This window comes from Carlito syrichta, unplaced genomic scaffold, assembly GCF_000164805.1.
Source record: "Carlito syrichta isolate Samal-C Ts95f unplaced genomic scaffold, Tarsius_syrichta-2.0.1 Scaffold303741, whole genome shotgun sequence".
NCBI lineage: Eukaryota > Metazoa > Chordata > Mammalia > Primates > Tarsiidae > Carlito > Carlito syrichta.
In genome coordinates, this window is record NW_007247837.1 from 211,344 (window position 1) to 236,916 (window position 25,573).

Below are 25,573 nucleotides of genomic sequence, written 5' to 3' on the forward strand. Positions count from 1 at the left end.
GCGGTGGCCGGGAGCGGCCACTGCACTCCAGTCTGGGCGACAGAGTGAGACTCCAACACACACACACACAAAAAAAAAATTTGCATGGCAGGAAACACCAATATTGCCAGTAAAAGGCCATAGACAAAAAAGGCTCCATAAAAATAGGAGAAAAACATAAGTTGAGGAGGACACCAGTAAACCACCTTGAGTCCTTAAAGCATTTTACTTGGTAATTTAACTTCTCACTTGCTCTGGTCTTGATTCATCATGCTACAAATCTATAATTAGCCATAGAAAATAAGTAATGATACTTTTTATCAAATCTGTCCATAAGAGTAAAATGCCTCACCTAGAAAATGCTGATAATTGCAAGTTTAAATATTTTCAGCTGTCTGTGCTGGTATCTCACCTCGTCTGCTTCCACAAAAAGGAAGGTAGTTGGAGTCACACCTAGTGGAAGACTCAGAGGCTGTAAGTAGCACAAAATGTCCTGACCTAAATACAAGTGATAAATACAGTTTTTAAATGTCTATTTAAATAAAAAATTACATGAATTCTTCTATAATAGTAACTTATTTACTTTCAAAGGAAATTCAGTTTTTTGGTTTTTTTTTTGAGTTGGCATCTCACTCTGTCACCCAGACTGGAGTGCAGTGGCACGCTCCTGGCCACCACAGCCTCGACCCGCTGGGCTACGGTGATCCTTCTGCTTCAGCCTTCCAAGTAACGCATACTACTACACCCGGCTAATTTTTGATTTATTGTAGAGACAAGGTCTTGTCAAGTTGTCCGGGTAGGTCTGGAACCGTGGGCTCAGGCAATCCACTCACCTCAGCCTCCCAAGGTGCTGGGATTACCGACTGAGCCACCAAGCCCAGTCGGAAATTTAGTATTTTGACTACCCAATAGAAAAGTAACAAAATAATTTAGGCACCAGCTTTCTTTAATTCATTCTGTCATCAGCTGAAAGTCACACAGTAATGACTAACACCTTCCATTCATTTTGTTCTTTACAGTTTGCAAGGTTTTTCTTTTAATATGATGATATTCGTTGACACTTTTTTGCTCATTTGAGTGCTAGTTTGTAAAAGTCTACTTCAGCTAATAAGTCATGAAACATATGAGATGAAGAAAAAGAGAGTAAATGTATGAGTGCTCTGCTCTATGCATTTAAAAGGAGCGTTTTCCTCTTTAAAATCTTATTTCTTACCTACTTCCAGTCAGATTTAATTGCTTTTTGTCTCTTTCCAATGATCTATTTCCCCAACCTCCAAGCTTTATGTTTTCATAATTTTAAAAATGTTTCTAGCCGGGCTCGGTGGCTCAGCCTGTAATCCCGCGCCTTTGGGAGGCTGAGGTGAGTGAATTGCCTGAGCCCGCGGGTTCGAGACCTGCCTGGGCAGCAAGACCTCATCTCTACAATAAATCAAAAAATCAGCCGGGCGTGGTAGCGCATGCCTGTAATTCCGGCTTATTTGGAAGGCTGAGGCAGAAGGATCGCCAGAACCCAGCAGGTCGAGGCTGCGGTTGCCGGGAGCAGCCACTGCACTCCAGTCTGGGCGACAGAGTGAGACTCCAACTCAAAAAAAAAAAAGTTTCTAACCCATTTTATTCTTATAGTTATAGATAGTTTTTGTTCTTATTCACTGTTCTACTTTCTGTTCTTCAAGTCTAATCCCACCTACTTTTACATTTATAACTTTTAACTCACAGATATTATAACTTTATAAAAATGTTATTTTGTTTTTGTTCTAGACTTTTATATTTTATTTTACTTGCATCTATTTCAGTTTCATAGTTTAAAAACTATTAAATTATTTTACTAGCACGTTCATAAACCTCTTTCTTTTTCTTGATAATTTTTAAAAAAATATGTAATGACCACCAAGAAAGCATGATAATAGTTAAGATAATTCACTCAAAAAAATAGCTACTTCTTTGGGTCACCTTATATAAATTAATGACAAGAGGACTATTTTTCAAAAAATTATGCCTAGAAAATCAGGAGATGTGTATTTAAACCAGCTCCTAGTTGATAAATCTTATAATAATGGTGATGCATTTTACTCACTGGAATGATTTTCTTGCTAGATGATTTTCTAGCAGTCTTTAGGTAAGGTGCTTCTAAACAGTCATTGGATTTCAAGAAAATGCTAAAAACTAAATGTAATAAACTAGGTGGGATCAAACTATAGGATTAACAGAGGAGGAAGATAATAGGCCTTTGGTCAATTAAGTTCCTCATATTCATCTTTTAAAATTTTCTTTTTTCAGTTGATTTTCCACTCTTTATCAAGATAAAAGGAAAATCCTATTATGTAGTTTTCCCTGATTTTTTTGTGTACATTTTTCCACTAATCTAAAATCAGAAATATCCCAATAAGCATTCATATTTTTTATTTATTGGGTTTTTACTATGGGCTATGCATTCATCTAAATACCTTATATTAATATGAGAAAGGTCTTAACTGAAGGAAGTAAGCTTAAATAAGTTAAAGTGGCATATTTCATGGAGTCTAAGTGCCATCAATTGTAGAATACACTGTTATTTTATGTATCATTAAGAAAAACAAATCGCTGCCACTTAAATTATAATGCTTAAAGAAAGTTCTATGCTAGCAAGTATCAATTTCACCACTTTTGAAATATATTAAATTGGTTAAAAAAAACTATTGATTGCTAATTCAAATCTATTAAGGTCAGGCAACATATTTTGTATAACTTTCAATCATTTTTAAATTTATTGAGGCTTGTTTTATAGCATGCGTGCTTAAAAAGAATGTCTATTCTGTTGCTTTGGGGTAAAATGTTCTATAATATCCATTAGGTCAAGTTATGTTGATAGCATTGTGCAAGCCCTCTATATCCTTTATAATTGTCTGTCTAGTTAATATTTATTTAGAGTATTGAGAGTATTGAGATATCAAAGTAGTATTGCAAATTATCTATTTCTCTCTTCAATTATGTCAGGTTTTTATTTTTCCATGTATTTGGGGGCTCTATTGTTAGGCACATATATGTTAGTAATTGTTATTTAGTCCTGAAACTTTTGTATTATAAAATATCTCTCATCTCTGGTAATATGTTTTATCTGAATGCCTATTTAATTTGATATTAGTAAAGGCACTCCAGCTCTCTTAGGGTTGCATGATATAACTTTTCCATTCTTTTACTTTCAACTTATTTATGTCTTATCTAAAACATGTCCCTTCTACAAAGCATATAATTGCATCCTGTTTTGTTTTATGCAATCTGACAGTTTTAGTCTGTAGATTGTAAAGTTTAATTCATTTATATTTAATGTAATTATTGATGTTATATCTGCCATAGTTATTGATATGTTGGTCATGATGCTATTCTCTATATTTCTCATGGCTTTTATCCCTTATTTTCTTCTTTATTGTTTTCATTTGTGATTTAAAAATATATTTTCTATTGTATCTTTTTTAGTCTTTTGTTTTATATTTTAATATTTTTTTAGTTACTCAGTGGTTGTTTTGTGTGTTATAATATGCATTTTAACTAAACAAAATCTACTTCAGATTAATGCTGACTTAATTTAAATACCATATAGAAACTACATTCTTAAAAATCTCCCTTTTCTCCACATTTTTGTGCTATTGGTTTCATATAAATTAAATCCTTATATGTTTTAAGCCCTATAACACAATTCTATAGGTATTTAAACCAATTAAAGAAGAAAATAGTAAAAAAAAATTATTGTACCAAAATATTTACCTTTATTGGTGTTTGTTATTTACTTGTGTTGATTCTAGTTAAAATCAGATTTTATTCATTTTCTCTCTGAAGAACATTACAATTTCTTGAAAAGTAAGTCTGCTGTTGAATATATTATTCTACTGTTTTATGGTCTCCATTGTTTGATTCTTTCTTAAAGAAGAACCACTTGAACTGCATCCTCTCCCTCTTTCTCTCCCATAGGAAGAAAAGCATGATCAACATCAAGAGCCAGCTTCACATTCAGGATGAGAATGCAGTACCTTCTCTTCATAACTTCCAGTGCTTTACACATTCAGAAAAACTTCTCTAGTAATGAACTACAGAAATGATCCCCGAAAGAAAAATGTTAGCCTATACTGTTTCTGATGAGAAGTTAGTTGCTGATTTTATTGAGGTTCCTTTGTGTAAAGGTGCCTCAGTAAAATTTGTAAAATATGTTCAGGCTTTTTTATTTACAATGGTTTTATATCATGATAAACCCATTGTAAGTTGAAAATAATGCAAGTCAAAAGTGCATTTAATACAACTAACCTACTGAACATCATAGTTTAGACTATCCTACATTAGACATGCTCAGAAAACTTACATTCGCCTATAATTAAGGAAACTTATCTAACACAAAGCTTATTTTACAAGAAAGGGTTGGATCCTATACACAGATGGACATCTTATAGACAATTTTAAAGCACAAAACACAATATCCGAAAAATGCTAGCAACACAGTATACTGTAGAGCAGCAGTCCCAGCCTTTTGTGTATTGGGGTCCCACTCTGTCGCCCAGACTGGAGTGCAGTGGCCGCTCCCGGCCACCGCAGCCTCGACCTGCTGGGCTCCGGCGATCCTTCCGCTTCAGCCTTCCAAGTAGCCGGAATTACAGGCATGTGCTACCATGCCCGGCTGATTTTTTGATTTATTGTAGAGATGAGGTCTCGCTTCCCAGACGGGTCTCGAACCCGTGGGCTCAGGCAATTCACTCACCTCAGCCTCCCAAAGGCGCGGGATTACAGGTTGAGCCACCGAGCCCGGCACGTTTTGGGGTTTTATGAAATAGTTTTTCCATGGAGCAGGGAAAGGGAAGGGATGTGTAATCAAACCTCACTGCTAATGTTAATCTGCATTTGCAGCTGCTCCCCAGCATTAGCATCATTGCCTCAGCTCCACCTCAGATCATTAGGCATTAGAATTTCCTAAGGAAAGTGCAACCTAGATTCCTCACATGCGCAGTTCAAAATAGGGTTCGCGCTCCTATGAGAATCTAATGCTGGGCAGATCTGGCAGGAGGTGTGTTATGACCAAGTTGTGAGAAAGAGACATGCCAGCACACCAAGTCTAATTAATTATGAGTCCTTTAATAACGTGCGAGTCAAGAGCAGGTTCACACCAGAAAAACTCTTGACACTGGAACTAAACTAGTAAGAAGCTAATAAAGGCAAAAACCACGTGGGCTACATAGCAGGGGGTGAGGGTACAAGGAACTAAAAACAAAAGGAACAATCTCTTGGATTTCAGTTAACAAGGTATACAATTACACAGAACTTGTGGCTACAGAGTCTTGCAAATGGTCAACAGGAACAGTCAAGGTGATCAGCTCAAGGGAATGCAACTGTGGGTCTGTGGTCATGGGAACATTACAGCAATTACATGTACACAATGGGGGTTCATCTCTAGGTCAAGAGGGCAGTTAAGATGGAAGACTTTAGCAAGATGGAGTTATTTATGTCAAGCGAGCTATTACAGATTATTACTTATATCAAGCATTAAACAAACTAGTTTTATATTAAGCAAGTTATTATAAACCATTATTGATTTATCAGATATTTCATTCCCCCCTTTTACTTGTTCACGAGTAATGTGTTGACTCATCAGTTATGGGTATGGAATTGTAACAAGTTCTTATATGCATGAGTTTTACAGAATTGATTTATTGTTCTGCAAGAGGTGCAGTTAAACTGGTATTTAGGGGTTTTTTTTGTTGTTTTTTTTGGGGGGGTCACCTGTCAACGTTTTCTTGGACATTTTGGAGAGTGTCTTTAATAATTCTTGAATTATTAGCATAGAAACAACGTTTTTCTAGGAGCAATATAAAGTTCTTCTTGGGATAAGAAAAGTAAGTCTAGGCCTCTACGATTTTGGAGGACAACTTCTGTTAAGGAGTCTATCTGGTCATGGAGTTGGTTTATAGCAGATTGCATATATTCTAGGCTAGAATTTATGTTATATGTTAGGTTGGTTAGGCCTAATTTCCCTTGGACCAGAGCAGCAGTGTTGAGGGCGGTGGCTTTAGCTACGTTTAATCCGATTAAGGCAGATACCAAGAGGGGAACAGCATGTTTTTGACAGGTTGTCGGAAGACCAGGAGGATTGAATAAAAGGGCCCCCTTAGGACCACTGTAAGCATATATCTGGGGAAGCACCTGAACACTGATGCATAAAATAGGCTTACTGTTTAACATGTCAGAAAACAAGTTAAACTCATGGTAAGTTTAATAGGTCAACAATGTACCCAGTGTATGAGAAATAAAAAAAGCATTAATAAAATTTTTTGGGACATTTTTAATTTGTAGGAGCTATAATGAGAAGATCAATGTCAAAGGCTAAAACAAGTGGAATAACAAAAACAAGAGTTAAGGTTTGAGTACAATGTATTCAGAAAATTAATGACAGTGACCAGCAAATTAGTCTATTTTAAACAGTTGGAGTCTCACGTTTCAGTTGAGTGTTGGCTGGTCAGCCGGTGATATGGTTGAAGCAGGATGGCAGATTCGGAGGGTGATCTTGAGAGGATTTTTAGGGTCTCTTTTTGCAGTTCAAATGCCCGAGCAGGGTGGAGCAATGTTGGTTTTTTTGACCTCCTTGACTTGTGAGTGATGAATTCAAGCCTGTTTTGTGTCAACCTTGAGTGCTGCTGGGGTAGTGAGGATAACTACATAGGGTCCTTTTCAGGTAGGAGTCAGTCCTTCCTTCTGGAACTTTTTGGCATAGACCAAGTTCCCAGGCTGGAACAGATGACATGGTGTAGAGAATGGAATTGGCAAGGTGGCCTGGATGTTGGTGTGGACAATATTCTGGACCTGTCGTAAAGACTGGAGATACTTTAACAGAGACTGATTAGTAATTTCTTTAAGAATGGAACCCTGCAACGAGGGTAACAGAGGAGGGGGTCTCCCAAACATGATTTTATATGGAGTAAACCCAGTCTTGTATGGGGTGTACCTAACCCAGAGAAGGGCCTGAGGCAGAAAGAAGGCTTACCCATTTTTCACCGGTTTCTATTATTAATTTGGCTAAAGTACCTTTTGAAGTTTGGTTCATGTGTTCTACCTGTCCAGAGCTTTGTGGTTGGTAAGCACAATGTAATTTTTAGTTAATGTTTAGTGTTTTACTAACCAGCTGTACTATGGACGAGATGAAGGCAGGACCACTGTCAGAGCCAATAGAGAGGGGGAGCCCAAACCTAGGAATTATTTTATTTAATAAAAACCTTGCAACCATCAGTGTGTTTTCTTTCTTTTCTTTCTTTCTTTTTTTTTTTCTTATGGCAAAAGCTTTTATTCATCCAGAAAAAGTATTTATAAACACCAGTAGATAGTTGTACCCCGCCTGAGGGGGTTTTACTTTAGTAAAGTTCATTTTCCATTTTTTTGCCAGGGCTTAATTCACAAACCCTGATTCCTGTTGGAGGATTTGACCCTCCTTTTGGTTTAATGCGGGTGCAAGCAGGGCACATTTTGGCCATTGAAGCAGTCCAGTTTTTTAAGTCATTAATATGATAGAAGCAATTTAGCAGTTCAGTCATTCTGGTACCTCCTGCTTTATTAAGGTGTGTGTAAGAGCTGTAGGCAAAATAACTCTGGAGCCTTTAACCCACCTCTTGTGAGCGCCTGGCAAGTCTGCGTCTTCTTGGGTATAGTTGGGCTGCTATGGGAGAGAAGGAACTGGAAAAGTTTTGGTTAGCAAAATAGTCAGGGGCTTAACCAGGAGTTTTGCTGCCTCTTGAGCCACCTGGTCCACTAGACAATTCCCAGTTGTTTCTGGAGTGTTGGATTTCTGGTGTCCTCTGCAGTGAATGATAGCCATTTTAGGGAGCCATATAGCCTTTAAGAGGGCTAAAAATTTTTTCCTTATTTTTTTATAGTCTTATCCACTGCAGTGAGAAGATTTTATTTCTTGGAAATTATGGCATGTACATGGAGCATAGCCAAAAGCATACTGGCTTTTGATGAAGATATTTATCTGCTTTTCTGTTCCCCAGCTCAGGGCCTGAGTTAAAGCAATTAACTTAGCCTTCTGAGCTGAGATGTCTTGAGGCAAGGCCTGTGACCAGATTACGTCATGAACTCTGGTTACGGCTGCACCAGCTTTTTGGACTTCCTTTATTACCAGGCTGCTACCATCCATGAATAGGTCAGCATTAGCCTGACTTAAGAGAGTGTCCTGGAGATGAGGCTGGCTGGCCTGAGAAATGTCTTCTGGATTATTATCTGGCAGCAGGGTGGCCGGATTGAGGTATTGAGTAGGAGAGAAAGTTAGTCTTGGTTGGTTAAGCAACAGACTCTGATATTGGGTGATATGAGCGTTTGACATCCAGTGGCCAGAGGCTCCTTGGAGCAAAGTTTCAACAGCATGGGGAACAGTCAAAGCCAAGTTCTGGCCCAAAGTTAATTTATCTGCTTCCTTAACTAGCATGGCCATGACTGCAATGACCCAGAGATAAGAGGGTCAGCCAGAGGCGACTGGGTCCAGTCTTTTTGACAAGCAAGCCACCAGTCTTCTTCAGGGTCCTAAGGTCTGTGTGAGGACACCCTTTGTAATTTCTTGTTGTTTGTGAACGAACAACTGGAAAGGCTTGATGACATTTGGGAGGGCTAGAGGCAGGGCTTGGGTCAGAGCTGTTTTTAACTATTGGAATGCTTGATTCTCAGCAGCAGTCCAGTTTAAGGGTTGATCTCCTGCTGTGGCTGTGTATAGGGACTTGGTAATTTCAGCAAATTCTGGGATTCACAGCCGGCAATACCCTGCTGCCCCCAGGAATTCCCATACCTGTTTCTTTGTGGTTGGCGTAGGAACCTGAAGAATGGCTTCTTTCTGGGCTGGGGTTAGAGCTTGTTTACCTTTCTTTAGCTGGTTTTCCAGATAGGAAATTTCAGTTGAACAGAGCTGTGATTTTTTTGCTGACATATGGTAGCCCAAGTCTTGGAAAAGCTGTAACAGAGTTTTAGTGCCTTGTAATCAAGTGTCCAAGTCTGCAACTGCAAACAAGAGATTGTCTACCTATGGAAGTAGAGCACATTGAGGGTATAAGGCACAGAACCCTGACAGATTCTGTTGCAAAGCTTTTCGGCAAAGGGTTCAAGTTAACTGACTGGTATCTCCAGAATCAAGATCTGTCCATTTAAAAGCAAAGATGGGTTGACTAACAGGGGACAGGGCAATAGAGAAGAAGGTATCCTTTAAGTTTAACAGTAGGAACAAACATTTCAGTTTTGTCAGGTGAAAACACAATAGTGGCTTTTAACTACCGAAGCTGGTTTTGGCCCATTGAAGGGAATGGGCAGTTCAGAGCTATGAGGAATGACCGGGTAACTCGTTTTTGCCCTAAGTTTATAGTTCAGTTAGAAGTGAATTTGCAACTAGTGATTGCCCCTGTTGCCCCTTAAAGTCAGTTCCCGGGGTTTGAAGGGCCATTACCAGGATTTTAGCTTGTTTCCTGGCAGCTTTATTGGCTGCCTGTACTGCCTGTTTCTGTTTTTCAGCATTCCAATTGTTAAAAACCTTTTGGGCCACTTCCAGCAGCTGAGAAATATTAATTCCTGCAAAGCCTTCAAGCTTCTGTAATTTAATTTTTTTTGGATGTCTGGAGCTTCCTGTGTCACAAATTAATAGCTTGAACATTCTTAGGTGCTGAGGCATTGAACAGGGTATAAATATGAAAAGCCTCCTAGAGGCATTCAAGGAATGTCCCTGGAGATTCCTTGGGACCCTGGAGAATCTCAGTAGTTTTAGAAAGATTGATAGGTTTTTGGGCTGCTCCCTTTAACCCAGCTAATAGAATCTGGTGATAAATTTCTAATGCCCTGGACCCTGCCAAATTGTTAGGGTCCCAGTCTGGGTGAGAGGAGGGAGAAACCTCATGTAACCTTTTTTTAAAAAACTTTTTTTCTGTGTACCTGCAGCTGAGGCTAGAATAGATTTCCTAGCCTCAGCTCTAATGCACTCTTGTTTCTCAGAAGTAAACAAAGTTATAAGGAGCTATTGACAATCATCCCAAGTGGGGCAATGAGTGCACATAACTGATTTTATTAGAGACCAGAAACAGTTCACTTGGTATTGGGAGCCAGCTTTGGAGGCCCACCTGATTGATAGGGTCCTGGTATGCTGAAGACCCCGGGCCATGGGGCGAGCCCAGGAAGCCGAGGCCCTTCTGTCTTCCACCTTTGCTGTTTGGTACCGCCGAAGAATTCTGTGCAGTCGTGGAAGAAGAAAATGGCATGTTTATGTGAAGCACTCACAGCTAACCTGGAAATGTCATGGTTTATTTTTCCATTTCCCACTATGCCGTTTGGCCTTTTCTAACATATGCAAGGGTTAAACTCTGAAGTACATCAAGAATGCTTTCTTTCACTTGGTTATAAGTTACTAGATATTGCTTGAATAAAAAATGATATTAGTATATTCACTCCTTATTTGATTTAGAATTATGCAGTTTACTGTGTAGACATAAGGTTTTTTAGAAGCACAAGCTTATGGTAAGTTCATTATGAGCTCATTATAAGCTCTAACACTTATCTAAGAGTTATGTAGGTGATTTATAACACTGTCTGCACAGACATAGGATACAGATTAATCGTTAAGGTTTTTACTTAATTTTATAGTTAAATTTTAAGTAAACATTTATACAGTGGGTTTTCACTGAATTCATAATATACTAATTAGATACTTTTATGATAATTAACTAAATACAGAAAGCAATTTTGGGGGCCTGGGAAATGTCATTAAAAGCTTCTTTTGAGTTTTCTTTAGAAATAAACACTGCAGGATAAGAGAAAAGTAATGAAGACACCTGGACAAGAAAGGCGATTACAAAGCTTTGAAGGTCATAAAAGCCCAAAAGAAAAACTGCTACATGAAGAGCTGTGCACCTGGGAACTTTCTTGAAGCACTTCAAGGACTGTAATTTGAGACTCTTTTGAAGAGAGTTGCTGGTAGTGCTATTCTAGACATGATAATTGTTTTATCCATGTATTAATCATAATTGGTAAATGTAATATCATAGAAGTTTATATGATCAATATACATATGTATGAGGGTTGACAAAAATTATTAGGCTCTGGTTATGTTTAACAAGGTTCTTACTTTGAGTCATTAATTAAGTTTTAATGCTATAGTTTAGTGTTTTATAGTTACTTTGAAGATTGTTTTAAGTTCATAAGTTTAAGTTCACACAATGATAAAATCGGTGCCTCAAAGATAATAATAACTGCTCCAGTGCCTATCTTAAGACAAAGATATTTTCCAGGAAGTTGCCAAGCATAAGGGAAAACAGCCAAATCACCATTATCCTAAACTTAAAATCTCATTAGCAATTATGCAACCATAATAATTTTAGTTGTGTTAGTTTTATTTCATTATGTTTAGTTCACTTTATATGTTTATTCAGAGTAAAGATTAGTGTATGTATTTTCACAGTAAGTGACTTTCATAGTTATTCTTTAAATAGTAGCCACTGTTGTTTGGTCAAGTTAATGGGCTTCATGTTCCTACTATCACTAGGTACAATCTATAGTTTTGTTTTAGTGATTTTAAGGCTTTTTTAATGAGACAAGTAATGTGGAACTGAAATCAAAGTAATCCTTGTATGCATTATGTTTAGTTTAAGTGAAACTCCTTTTAAACTTATCTCAAGACTCATTAACTGAAAGTAGATAGTGTTCTTGGCTTGTTTGTTTCTTCTAAGACTGCTAGATGGTGGTAACTTTTAAAGGATATGTACATGAAGGAATTTTCTTTGTCTTGCCCCTTTATGAATAGTATAAAAGCTTCCTGTTAACTAATAAAGGATGTCATCTGTTCAGGAAGCAGGTGTCCGAGTATAAGATTTTCATCTTTCGCCTGTCCGTCTCTCCTTCAGGAAAGCTCACGACCCGGCAAGGGGCTGGACCCCTTCAACTTGGTTCGAACTGTCACCTATGGAGGTGGAACCTCCTGGAGGTGAAGGAGAGGTGCCAAATTGGTCCCAGAGCAGAGGCGAGTTGCCAAAAATGGAGATGACGGAAGGGAGGTGGTAATACTGCTCATGCATGCGCGTTTTAAGAACAAGATAAAAAATGGCTTTTGGCTCTCAGTTTGTTCTTTTATTTCCCTATTTCTGCTCTTAGAAATATTCTTATGATCCTGGGAAATGGGGTGAAGATTAGTCTTCCATAACTACTTCTTGCTGAAGTGGGCTGTAGAGATTTTTTAAATCTACTTCCAAAAGCACAAATAGGAAACAGTGGGACTTTAACTGAATATTATTTGGATTTAATAAAATATTAAGCGAGAGCATAGACAAAATTATTAAGCAAGTAATGGTGAAAAAAGACTATTGTCTCAGAAACAATACTTGAAAGTGAAAGTAGTCCCACAAACTACATGCATGACCAAAGTCTCTAATTTATTAACGTAAGTTGAAACATTTCCCTGAAAATAATTTACAGCTGTACTTTAACAAGGAAACACAGCCATCTTGACAAAGTCTGAAGAAAAATTGAAAACATTAGAGACATGTAATTAGGTTGTAGCCCAAATTAAGAATTAAAACAGGTAAGCATTGGCAAGTTATATTTTATAATGATTGATAAACTCAGGTTATTTTGTTATTTATCCTGTGTTGGATTAATAATCCTTGTGTCTAAAAGATTTTGAAGTCCATTAGCAAATTGGCAGTGAAAAGCATTATAGCTGATTGCAAACCGCTGTTAATGAAATTAATTTACCCAGCCTGCAGGTAATTCAGAAGGGGGTAAGGTAAGTGTGGTTCCTGAAACTTGTTGTTTTTTTCCCCCCTCTGTTGTTTAAAGGAGAAAATTCTTTATTATACAGTCCAGGGGACTGGAGGGTCAAGACGCCTGTGATTCCATATTAAATGACAAACAAACAAACAAAAAACAATGACAAACAAGACATGTCCAGCCCAAGTGAGAAAAGTTACGGATCCCTGTACAGCTTCATGGCAGAAAATTACAGATCCCTGGCACAGTCTCAGGGCAGAAAGCCAGAGGACTCTATTCAGCCAATGTCTTGGCCAAATGAATAGCATCCAAAGAGCAGCCTCATCAGGCCATGACTCCCTTAAACAGAATTATGGCCACAAGCAAAACAGACAGAAAATGAAAATAAATTCTTACCTCCCAGGAGACTGTAGATGGACTCAGGTTCTTTTGAGACTATAAGCTGCCAGCAGTCGCTCCAACTCCCTCCAAGCGAGATGAGAGGTTTTGGGGCCTGAGGTGACTCAGGAGGCACCTCCCCTACAAGCTCTCCACCCAGCCAGGGGGTGGGGGGAACCGAAGCAAGATGGCTGCTTGTGCTGGTGAATTCTTGCTGGGGTCTCCAAATGTTATGACCAAGTTGCAAGAAAGAGACACGCCAGCATGCTGAGTCTAATTAATTATGAGTCCTTTATTAACGTGCGGGTCAAGAGCAGGTTCACACCAGAAAACCTCTTGACACCTGAACTAAACTAGCAAGAAGCTTATAAAGGCAAAAACCACCAGTGGTCTACATAGCAGGGAGTGAGGGTACAAGGAATTAAAAACAAAAGGAACAATCTCTTGGATTTCAGTTAACAAGGCATACAATTACACAGAACTTGTGGCTAGGGAGTCTTGCAAATGGTCAACAGGAACAGTCAACATGATCAACTTAAGGGAATGCAGCTGTGGGTTTGTGGTCATGTGAACATTATAGCAATTACACATACACAATGGGGGTTCATTTCTAGGTCAAGAGGACAGTTAAGATGGAAGACTAATAAGATAGAGTTATTTATGTCAAATGAGCTATTACAGATTATTATTACTTATATCAAGCATTAAGCACACTAGTTTCATATTAAGCAAATTATTATAAACCATTATTGATTTTTCAGATATTTCAGGTGGACCTCAGGTGGTAACCCGAGCAATGGAGAGTGGCTGTAAATACAGATGAAGCTTTGTTTGCTTGCCTGTTGCTCACCTTTTGCTGGGTGCCCCAGTTCCTTACAGGCCACGGACTAGTACCAATCTATTGCCTGAAGGTTGGAGACCCCTGCTTGATTGTTTACCTTCATGATTGTGTGGCTGACTGGGAGCTGTGGCCAGCTGCCACTGCTAAGCACACAAAAGAGTATCCATAGCATATCACTAGTCAGAGATAAAATCAAACTTCAAAGTACAGTGTCTACTGAATGTATATTGCTTTCCCACCATCATAAAGTTGAAAAATTATAAGTTGAGCCACTGTAGGTCAAGGATAGCCTGTAATGATCAGTTTTTCTCTTGCTATTTTCAGTTTGACTGCAATGTGTCTAGATATAGATTTCTTTGATTTTATCCTACTTGGAGTTCCTTGAGTTTTCTGAATATGTAGATTTTTAAAAAAATCAAATTTGGAGCAGTTGGAGCCATTATTTCTTCACATTTTTTTTCTGCTTCTTTCTCATATCTTCTTCTGGGACTCTCATTATACATATGTTGTTACATTTGATGACGTCACACACGTTTCTAAAGTCCATTCATTTTTCTTCATTATTTTTCTTTTTGTTCTCCAAACTGGATAATCTTGATTGATTTACTTTCATTTCAGTTAATCCTCTTTTCAACCTAATAATTTCTATTTGGCTCTTTTAAAATAATTTCTTTATTGAGGTTTTTTGACTCATTACAATCAAACTTTATTTCTTTAAATATTTTATTTATTCTTTTGAGCATACTTATAATAGTTCATGTGAAGTCTTTGTCTACTAAGTCCAACAACTGTGCTACCTCAGAGACAGGTGTACTGTTTTCCTTTTTCTTTATATGACCCATACTTTCTTTTTTCTTTGCATTTTTCTTGATTTTTTGTGAAAAAAATGGACATTTTAAATAATATGTTGTGGCTTTTCTGGGTTCTCATTTCCCCACCCTCAAGAGTTGTTGCTGCTGCTATTTTCTGTTCTTTGTTTACAACTTTCTAGGACTAATTACAGGGAGTATGCAGCCACTGAAGTCTTTGCTCATTTAATTTTTAAATTTTATTTTTAAGTCTAGCCTCCAAGGAGTCACATTGGGTTGACACACCATGACAGCCACCAAACAATTGGCAAATGTTTTACTTAAATATCTTAAGCTAGTATGACTTCCAATTTTAGCTAAGATCTGTATGTGAATTGGATCATACAATCAAAGTTCAAGCATTTTACAATATGCCTTGACTTTCACTTTCTGCTTGTATAGGGACTTGTGGTCAGCCAGGGACTAACAGAGGTCATCTCTGGTCTGCCCTAAGCATGTGAATCCTTTCAGATCCCCAAGTATGTTTTAGGGCTTTCAAAGCCCGTATCATTGCTCAGATATACTTTTTAAAGTTTTTGAGTGGTCTGTTGTTTACTCCAACCAGTATTGCTGCTTTTGGCAGTGTGATGTTGGCATTTCCTGTTTGCCACCAATATTGTTATTGTTATTTTCCATGGAGCTCCAAATCAGATCAACTACCTCTAATGGCAGAAAGACCAATAGACTTCACAGCTACCAAGACATGGAAAGAAGGGAGAGAAAAGGAGAGAATGGAAGTCATGTCAAATTTAAACGCTACTGACTCCATTCCTCTATCCAATGTTCACTAACTCTTGAATAAATGTTTTCAATTTGTCGTATGCCCTTGGTTAATTTCTAGGGTCCTGAAATCGTTGTTGACATTTTGACAATTTCATCACTGTCTTTTGAAAGTGAGGATATCCCAATGTCCTCACTCTGGAAGTCCCACCTTCTGATAAACTTTAAAAAGAATTAAGATATCTTTTTGTTACCTTCCCAGAGAGGTGTCCGTCAGAAGTCTAAGATTGTTAACTAGGTGTTATTTTTTTTAAATCCTGTTTAACAATAATAGTCAAAACACTATTTTTACAAGAGAGAAATATTGTAATTGACCTTTTTTCTTGTCTGGCAATAATTTTTTAAAAACCCTTAAAACATTCATGCTTAAATTTTTTGGAAGTGTCTTTTAACAGTATGAAAGAGGATATAACTAATTGATTTCTGTATTGTTAAAATATGTACATGTAATATTTTGATTAAAAAGTTATAACTAAATAAAATTTGAATAAAATGTAATCAATTGCTAGTAATGGTTTATGATTTGAGAATAGGATAAACACTTTTTGACTTGAAATAGGTAACACAATTTCTGATTTTATACAACATACCTATTTACATCTATTATAATATAGTACATTTTACTATACTATAATAAAGTCTATTAAGGCATTAAGGAAGAAGAAAATCATTGGGTCTAGCAATATAAGGTAAGATATGACAAAGAGTTTTCTTTACAATAGAGAAGAGCATCTTAAGTAGAGAGATTGGCATCTACAAAGGCACAGAACTATATTAAAAGATTTAATACTTCCAGGAAAAAGTAAGTGGCCAGAATATAAGGGACACAGCAATAAAAATCTGAGGAAATGAGATAGGAAAATTCCGTTGACACTATTTGTGAAAGGTCTTGAAAGTCTTATTAACATTTGTGAAATTAGTCTGCTGAGTAATCTGAGAAGTAACTTGATAAAATCTGTATATGAGAAATACAATTATTTAAGCAACATAAAGGTTGAAGTTATGAACAGAAGAGGAAACAAGTTGAAAGTCAAATCACTACTTAGAAATTGGTGTTTTTTTATTTTACAACATCTATATTGTAGGCCTTGTGTCTCTCTTAGAGAAACAAAGAGTTCCTCTCATTTGATATTGCAATTAGATATTTTCCACAAAACATGATGGTTGTGTAACATTTGTCAACCTCTAGCATTCTCTTCTAAGTCATTAAAACATAATAAAAACGATAATGTTGATACTTACATATCATACCATTAAATGTCTTATTTATTACCACAGGGGAAATATAAACACAAAATAATATAAAAATAAAAGAAATATATGGAAAATACCTGGTACTGTCTGACACTAGCTAAGTTCTTGGCAATGACACTTAGGTAAGGCGAACTCTATTTTTTATTATCTGAAAAATGAACAGGCTGGTTAAAAGATTTCAAAAATCCTACCCAGTTTTAAGTTGAACACTTTATGGTTATTTTCTTAACTTCACTATTAGATCATTACACAGGTCAAATTAATTGACTTGTTCCAGTAAAATATTTTACTTTACCCAAGTAGCAGCACATAAATCCTTGATACTAGTTCCAAACGCTCGATCTTTAAATTTGCGGTCAAACAAACGAAGCTGTTTACGCTTCCTAGCTTTTATCTTCGTTGTACCTATATGTTATCCAGTAAAATAATATTATGACATATTCAGTTAACCAAAACCCATACATTAAATATATATACACACCCTAATCAATTTAGTTAGCCCTGGAATGGCAAGTGAACTATTTTTTACTATCTTTAAAGTCAATCTGATTAATTAAAAGAGACATTCTTCTCAAACAGTCATGTCCAAAAGAGCATTCTGTGATAATGAAAACTTTCCATATCTGCACTATCCCACACTAGCGACAGCCCCTAGCGACATTAAATACTTGAAATGTGGCTCCTATGACTTGAATGAATTTTTAATTCAACTTAATTTAAGATTGAAATAGCCACATTTGGCAAGTGGCTACCATATTTGCTCCAGAATATGAAAGAATAATCTTTGAAAGATCACTGAATATGATCGACTCTAAATCTTCTTAGTTGCTGCAAAGTCCATGTTTGTCCTTTACAGCTGCATAATATTTCATTGTGTATATGTACCACATTTTTTTTAACCAGTCTAGCTTTGATGGGCAACCTGGTTGGTTCCATGTTTTTGCTATTGTGAATAGAGCTGCAACAAACATACATGTGCAGGTATCTTTTTTGTAGAATGATTTGAGTTCCTCTGGGTATATTTCTAATAGGGGAATTGCTGGGTCATATGGAAGGTCAATTTCTCTTTTTTTTTTTTTTTTTTTTTGAGTTGGAGTTTCACTCTGTCGCCCAGACTGGAGTGCAGTGGCACACTCCCGGCCACTGCAGCCTCGACCCACGGGGCTCCAGCGATCCTTCCGCCTCAGCCTTCCGAGTAGCCGGAATTACAGACACGCGCTACCATGTCTGGCTGATTTTTTTTTTTTTTTTGTAGAGATGAGGTCTCGCCAAGTTGCCCAGGCGGGTCTCGAACCCACGGGCTCAGGCAATCCACTCACCTCAGCCTCCCAAAGGCACGGAATTACAAGCTGAGCCACTGAGCCCGGCTGGAAGGTCAATTTCTAGCTCTTTCAGATACCGCCACACTATCTTCCAAAAAGGCTGCACTAGTTTGCATTCCCACCAGCAGTGTAGAAGCATTCCTTTTTCTCTGCATCCTCGCCACCATCTGTTGTTGTTTATTTTATTAATGATGGCCATTCTTACTGAGGTTAGGTGGTATCTCAGTGTGGTTTTGATTTGCATTTCTCTGATGATAAGTGAGACTGAGCACTTTTTCATGTGTCTGTTGGTCACCTGTATATCTTCTTTTGAGAAGTGTCTATTCATGCCTTTTGCCCACTTTTTAATAGGTTTTTTTTTTCTTTTTGGTACATTGCATTCCTTGTAGATCCTAGATGTTAGGCCTTTGTCAGATACACAGTTGGCAAATATTTTTTTACCATTCTGTCTCCCTGCTTTCTTGATGGATTTAGAGTCAACCACACTCAGTGATCTATCACAGAAACAAAGAACAGCATACCATATGTTCTCACTCATAAGTAGATCTTGTACAATTATAATACTGTAAGAAAGTGATTGGCAGTAGTGAGAAACTGTCAGGGGAGTCAGGGTGGGATTGGTAGTTGAGGGAAACTGCTAGGGGAGAGAGGGCATACCTCATCAACAAGGGTACCTGAATAATCAACGTTTGTGTACCTAGCCATGAATTGTACACCACATCTTTATAATAAAAAATAAAAATAAATAATCTTTGATAGCACTAAATGGTTTTGTGCCAACACAATGTACTATAATTAGGTGAATATTAGATTTCTCTGACTACATATGTATTTTTCAGTATTTCCAAAAGAATTTTAACAGTTATTAGCTGGGCATGGTGGCTCCACACTTGCAATCCTAGCACTTTTGGAGGCTGAGCTAGGAGGATAGCTTGAGCCCAGGTGTTCAAGACCAGCCTAGGCAACATAACGAGACCTCATCTCTACAAAAAGAAAAAATTAAAAATTAACCTGACATAGTCCTATAGTCTCAACTACTCTGGAGGTTGAGACGGAAAGATTGCCTGAGTCCATGAGGTCAAAGCTTCAGTAAGTTTGTGATTGTGCCACTGTACTTCAGCCTTGTTGACAGAGGGAAATCCTGACTAAAAAAATAAATAAATAAACCAGTTATTATTTTATCTTATAACAATTCTGTGAGGTAGTCCATCCACTAAATAATGTTAGGTAAGTAGATTTTAATATGTTTCATTTTTTAAGACAACTTACTAAATTTAGATAAAAAGCACTTCCAAAAGGAAATAATGAGAAGCAAAAAATATCCAAGAATAACATTCTGGTGCATAAATAATATTTGGCTGCAATGCTGCTTCATTTGTTCAAATAACACTAGCATATGACACTGTATCTCTATAACAGACTACTACGGAAAGAGGCATAGTCACGATAAAATGCAGTATAGTCATTCTCTGACAATAAGGGCTGGAGTGAGAGGAAACTATTGTCTTTTTATTTACTGAATTATATTTTTATAGTCACCTGGAAAATTGTCTGGAAAGCATGACAATGGTATTAATGTAGACCATGCAATAAGAGAGGTAATGAGAAAACTAGTCCACCAAGTCCATATCCATTGTTGATTAGCATTATTGTCTTTAGTGCTTTAATGGAGAAAAATAAAAACTATTTCAACTGTTTGTATTTTATTACAACAAAGTCATAATCAAGGGAAGAGAGAGAGAGAGAGAGAGAGAATAAAAAATGGAACTTTTTGTTAATTTGTTACTATTTGTTTTGTTGAGAGGAGTGGTTGCCAGTCCTCCAATTATGTGCTTCTGTTTTGTCTTACAGTATTATAAACTTTTCCTTCTCTTCCTTGACACTACTAAGGTGGCAAAAGGTGCTTGTTTGTTTCTCTTCAAATTTTTTCTATACCAGAAGCTATACATCTGAATAACTATCCTATTAAATATTAAATCATTCCTTTAAAATCATTCCTGCCTCCCTTTAAATCAAGCACCTAGACCTTAATGGAAAGCCTTTCCCCTTAAGTTGCATGACTGAACCTTTAAATGACATTTGACCCTTTAAATTGCATATACTTTGAAATCCTTTTATTCTAGTCCCTTTTTTGAACTCTCAGATTTAGTGTGAATTTATTCTCTGAATGATTACTCCAAATCACCCTTGGGACATTTTGTTGGCTTCTCTGTTTCCTGTCTGTTCTGCAGGTTTTCCTGATCTGCCTTTATTCGCCACAAAGTCTTACAGTAGAGAGGGTGAGATGGAAATGTGAAAGATTTTATTCCGGTATTAGTAAATTTTCCCTTTTTACTCATAGTTATTTTGCAGTTTCAGTATTTTGTTGTCTTCAGTTAATGCTGAGGTCATGATTTTGTGGCGAAGTTTCAGAGTTTGGAGTTATTTTGTGTCATTTAGGGAGGAGATTAGAAGTCATGACAATGACACAGATGTCACTATCTTCAGCTCTACTACACACATTTAAGACCTTCTTCAATAAGCAATTATGGGAAAATACTCACAACCACAGGAACCAAGTGCTGGTTTTTCACAGAGGATGCTCTCGCCAGCCAAGACCTGATGAGTAACTTGCATATATGTTTGTCTTTCATAAGATGTAGAGAATGTGGCAGTCTTATTCCTTATAGGACAACTCTTTATATACTCCCAGCATTAATAAAGGATACAAATTCCAGCTTGCATAAAGTTCTAATCTTGATTTCCACTATCAACTTGTCATATATATCTGAAAACGATACACTCATGGGGTTTCAATTCCAGATTGTTACTAGGGCTCCATGTTTTCTTCATGATTATAATAGAAAGTTTTTTGGGTTTTCTTTTTGTTGTTGTTATTTTCACTTTTGAACCCAGCAATGTATTCTGACTACGTACATTGCATTACATATAATTATTACATATGTATAAGTAAATATGTACTTAAGATAGCTAGGAAAATCAACACAAAACTTTTGATTAGAAAAAGTAATATAAAGATTACATGTAAAATATAAGAATTCCATGCACAATATAAACTAAATGCATGAAATGCCCAGGAATAAGCTTAATGGGATATGTTCAATAAGGAAAATAATGACATTTTATTGAAGGGTATAAAAGAAAAGTAGAGAAGATAGAGCCACATACCACATTCTTGCATGAAAAGATAATTATTCCCAGTTTGGTAATAAATTCAAGTAATTCGAATAAAAATGCTTTGATTGTAACCTGAGATTATAAAAGGCATCTGAAAGAGTAATTTTGCCAAAATAGCCCCGATGTTTGATGAAAAACAATAATGAATGGGTATTTACCCACCCAAACAGCAAATTATACAATAATGATTTAATAATTAAAACACTAGCATTGGCAGGGGAATAGAAAAATATATCAGGGAACATATTAGAGCAATAAGAGACAGGAAGAAAACCTAAGGACACAGGCCAATTTAATTTATAATTCAGATTGTGTTTAGTATCAGTAAAAAAAACTCATACAAAATAATTCATAAATGTCATCAGCACAATTAGATATCCCTTTGAGGGAAAAAGAAATCTGGCCCAAGTCTCATGTGTGCAAAAATAAACTGAAATTGAATATTAAATTTAAACATACAAAGCACATTTACACAAGAACAGGAGAAAATACAGTCAAAAATTTTAATAATTTTATAGAGGGCAAGAACTTCTCAAGCAAGGCAGAAAACTAAAATTTTATGAAAGGAAAAAATATTTACATATTATGCTATATAAAAACTTATAAAGTTTGTATAATGAAAGACACCATATATAAAGTTTAAAGACAGATTGGGAGAAATTATTTGCCATATATCTAGCAAACAATTGATATCCATTATACTTGAGCTTTTATAAACCTATGAGAAAGAATGAGCCAATATGAAAACAAGCAGCAAATTCAACCTTAAAAAAATACAGATGGCTAATAAATATATTGCATCCTGACAACACACTTTTTTTGGGTAGCTTAAGAACATAATTTAATTTTTAAAAAACTATATAATTGATATAAGGCAAGTTTACAGCAATCTGTATTGGAAGAGATAGCACCCTCTACCTAGCAACAGAAGAGAGCCATTACCACCTCCAGGCCTGAAAAGACAAGAAGACAGCAGTTAAGTAGGAGGGTGTATCACAAGGCCCATGGACTAGATGTGGCCTTTATTAAGGCGATATGACCAAACCATTGAGATTCAGCAGGAAAGGAGAGATAAGAATAAATATCCAGACCTGACTTTCCTCATGCCCTCTGCCCTTTGGTCTCTTCCTAGTGCCCTACACAACCCAAACCTAAAAAATGAAATAAAATAAAAATAAAACAGAAGGAAAAAAGTCCATTGGTGTTGCCCATAGGTCACCCCTCTTAGGTATAGAGCAGGGTAGGAAAAAGTAGAGAGTGGAACTATAGCAACAAACAGAAGATATTTAACAGTCCATCACTTTTGTGCCTCAGAATCTATTTTTTTATTTTTTTTTTTTGAGTTAGAGTCTCATTCTGGCACACTCCCGGCCACCGCAGCCTTGACCTGCTGGGCTCTAGCGATCCTTCCACCTCAGCCTTTCAAGTAGCCAGAACTACAGGCCTGCGCTACCATGCCAGGCTGATTTTTGATTTATTGTAGAGACAATGTCTCACCAAGTTTCCGCAGGCTCAGACAATCCACTCACTTCGGCCTCCCAAAGCGCTGGGATTACAGGCTGAGCCACCGAGCCCGGCAGAATCTATTCTTATTATTTGCTTTAAAAAAAAATCTTCGGTGAAAATAGTTCATGAAATATAATCAATCCCATTAGTTACCAAACATATGGTTGTAACAGTTCCATTATTCTCTCAGCTGAAATTTAAGACAATGTTGTAGAAGATGTTGTTAGTGTCCCATTTATATTAACTCAGCTAGGTATTCATCATTCCGGTGTACACAAATGAATAACTTTGAATGGCTAAGATTCTGTACTTGGCCCAGGCCACAGAGTGCAGGTCAGAAATACCCAGGTGTCAATATTAATCCCAGGAGCATCCCTCAATCAGTGATTGGGATAACTGATTGTTGGGATAACTCTGAGTCATATATTGTAGTGTCCCCCAGGGTTCCCCAGTGTGATGGAATCCTAATAGCCCCAAGCAGTAAATTGCTCAATATAATATATTGTCTTCTTTACCTTCCCATGCTTACTTCTCCACTACCCTAACATGATTCCTAGTATCATGTCCCAAACAGTGTGCACTTGTTTCAAATATCCAACCAAAAATAGTTACCATAATTATCCACTAAATTGGATACTTAGAAGAAATGGATAAATTTCTAGAAACATGCAACATACCATGAAGAAATAAAATATCTGAAGAGACCTATGGTGAGTAAATAGATTGAATCAATAATCAAAAGTTTCCCAACAAAGGAAAGCCCAGAACCAGATAGCTTCACTGGAGAACTCTACCAAATATTTAAGTAAGAATTAACAACAATTCTTCTCAAACTCCTACAAATAATTGAAGAGGGGAGAACAGTCCCAAATTCATTCTTTGAGGCCAACATTACCCTGATACCAACTCAGACAAAGATATTACAAGAAAACTACAGACTAATACCCATGATAAATGCTAATGAAAATACTCTCAATAAAATAAAAGTGAATCAGATTCAACAACATATTAAAAGCATTATACATTATAATCAAGTGGGAATTATTCTTGGAATGCAAAGATGATTCAACATATGAAAAAAAAGTCAATGTGATACACCACATTAACATAATGAAGGACAAAAAATACATAATCATGTCAATTGATTCAGAAAAAGCATTTGACAAAATGCAACACCCCTTATGACAAAAACACTCAACAAACAAGGAACAGAAGTACCTCAACATGATAAAGGCCATATATGGAAAGCCCATAGCTAACTTCATACTCAATAGTAGAAAACAACTTTTTCTTTAAGAACAAGGCAGACAACTCTAGGTCTGACAAAGGCTTAACATCCTGGATCTACAAGGAACTCAAACGTACTGAAAAGAAGAAAACAAACAACCCCATTATAAAATGGGCAAAAGATATGAACAGACACTTCACAAAAGAAGACATCCGAGCAGCCAACAAACACATGAAGAAATGCTCAACCTCACTAATCATCAGGGAGATGCAAATCAAAACCACACTGAGATACCACCTAACTCCAGTCAGAATGGCAATTATCAACAACTCAAAAAATAACAGCTGCTGGAGAGGGTGTGGTGAAATGGGAACACTTTTACACTGTTGGTGGGAATGTAAACTAGCGCAACCTCTGTGGAAAGCAGTGTGGTGATTCCTAAAAGCTCTAAAAATTGACCTTCCATATGACCCCGCAATCCCCCTACTGGGAATATACCCTGAAGAACACAAATCACTCTATAAAAAAGATACCTGCACACGTATGTTTATCGCAGCGTTGTTCACAATAGCAAGAACCTGGAAACAACCATGCTGCCCATCAAAAGAGGACTGGATTAAAAAATGTGGTACATATACATGATGGAATACTACGCAGCCATAAAAAAGAACAAAATCATGAATTTCGCAGCAACCTGGATGGAACTAGAGTCTATAATACTGAGTGACCTCTCACAGAAACAAAGATCCGAGTATCATATGTTCTCACTCATATAATGGACCTTGAACATCCAATGTAATACTATAAGAAAATGACTGATGGTACTGGGAAACTATAGGGGGGAGGGGGATGGGATTAACAGTGACAAATATCTGTCTGGGGATGGGAAAACACCTCTTATCAACAGGGTGCCTGAATGAAACGTAATTGTACACCTAACCCTTAACTGTACCCCACAAAACCATAATAAAAAATATTGATTAATTAAAAAAAAAAAAAAAGAACAAGGCAGAAATGCCCATTCTCACTACTCTATTCAGCATAGTACTGAAAGGTCTTAGCCAGAGAAATTGGGAAAGAAGAAGAATTAAAAGGTGTTCAAATTGGAAAGAAAGAAGCAAAATTATCTCTGTTCACAGAAATATAATATTACATAGGGGGGATGTAAAAAACTGGAATTTATTTATAAAAAATTGTGTATTTATTCTTACATATTTAAACTTCAGTCACCTTCAAAGTGCTCACCATGTGATGCAATATACCTATTGAGATAGTTTCCACTGTTCAAAACAGCTTTGAATTCATCAATTTTGATGCCTTTTGTTGCTTCTGCCATTTTTTGTTTCACCTCTTCCACATCAGCAAAATGTTTCCCTTTGAGGACTTTTTCCATCCAGAGAAACAAACAAACAAAAAGTTACTTGGGGTGAGATGGAGAGTATTGTGGCGAGATTGTGAATAGGGAGGGTGAGGCATAAAGATCATGCCATTTCTAGTCAAAAACTGCTGAACACTTAGCATGGTG

The 25,573-nt window shown here is 36.8% G+C and overlaps 1 protein-coding gene across 1 annotated transcript in view; it reads right to left on the reverse strand.

Annotated features, from left to right (window-relative positions):
- The window catches only part of SLCO6A1 (solute carrier organic anion transporter family member 6A1), a 96,045-nt gene that overhangs the window by 47,998 nt on the left and 22,474 nt on the right, over nucleotides 1-25,573 (reverse strand). The window contains exons 5-6 of the mRNA XM_008059168.1: nucleotides 19,677-19,798; nucleotides 17,111-17,220 (exon numbers count right to left, since the gene is read on the reverse strand). Of these exons, the coding sequence (XP_008057359.1) occupies nucleotides 17,111-17,220; nucleotides 19,677-19,798 (232 nt within the window). The remainder of the gene's footprint in view (nucleotides 1-17,110; nucleotides 17,221-19,676; nucleotides 19,799-25,573) is intronic.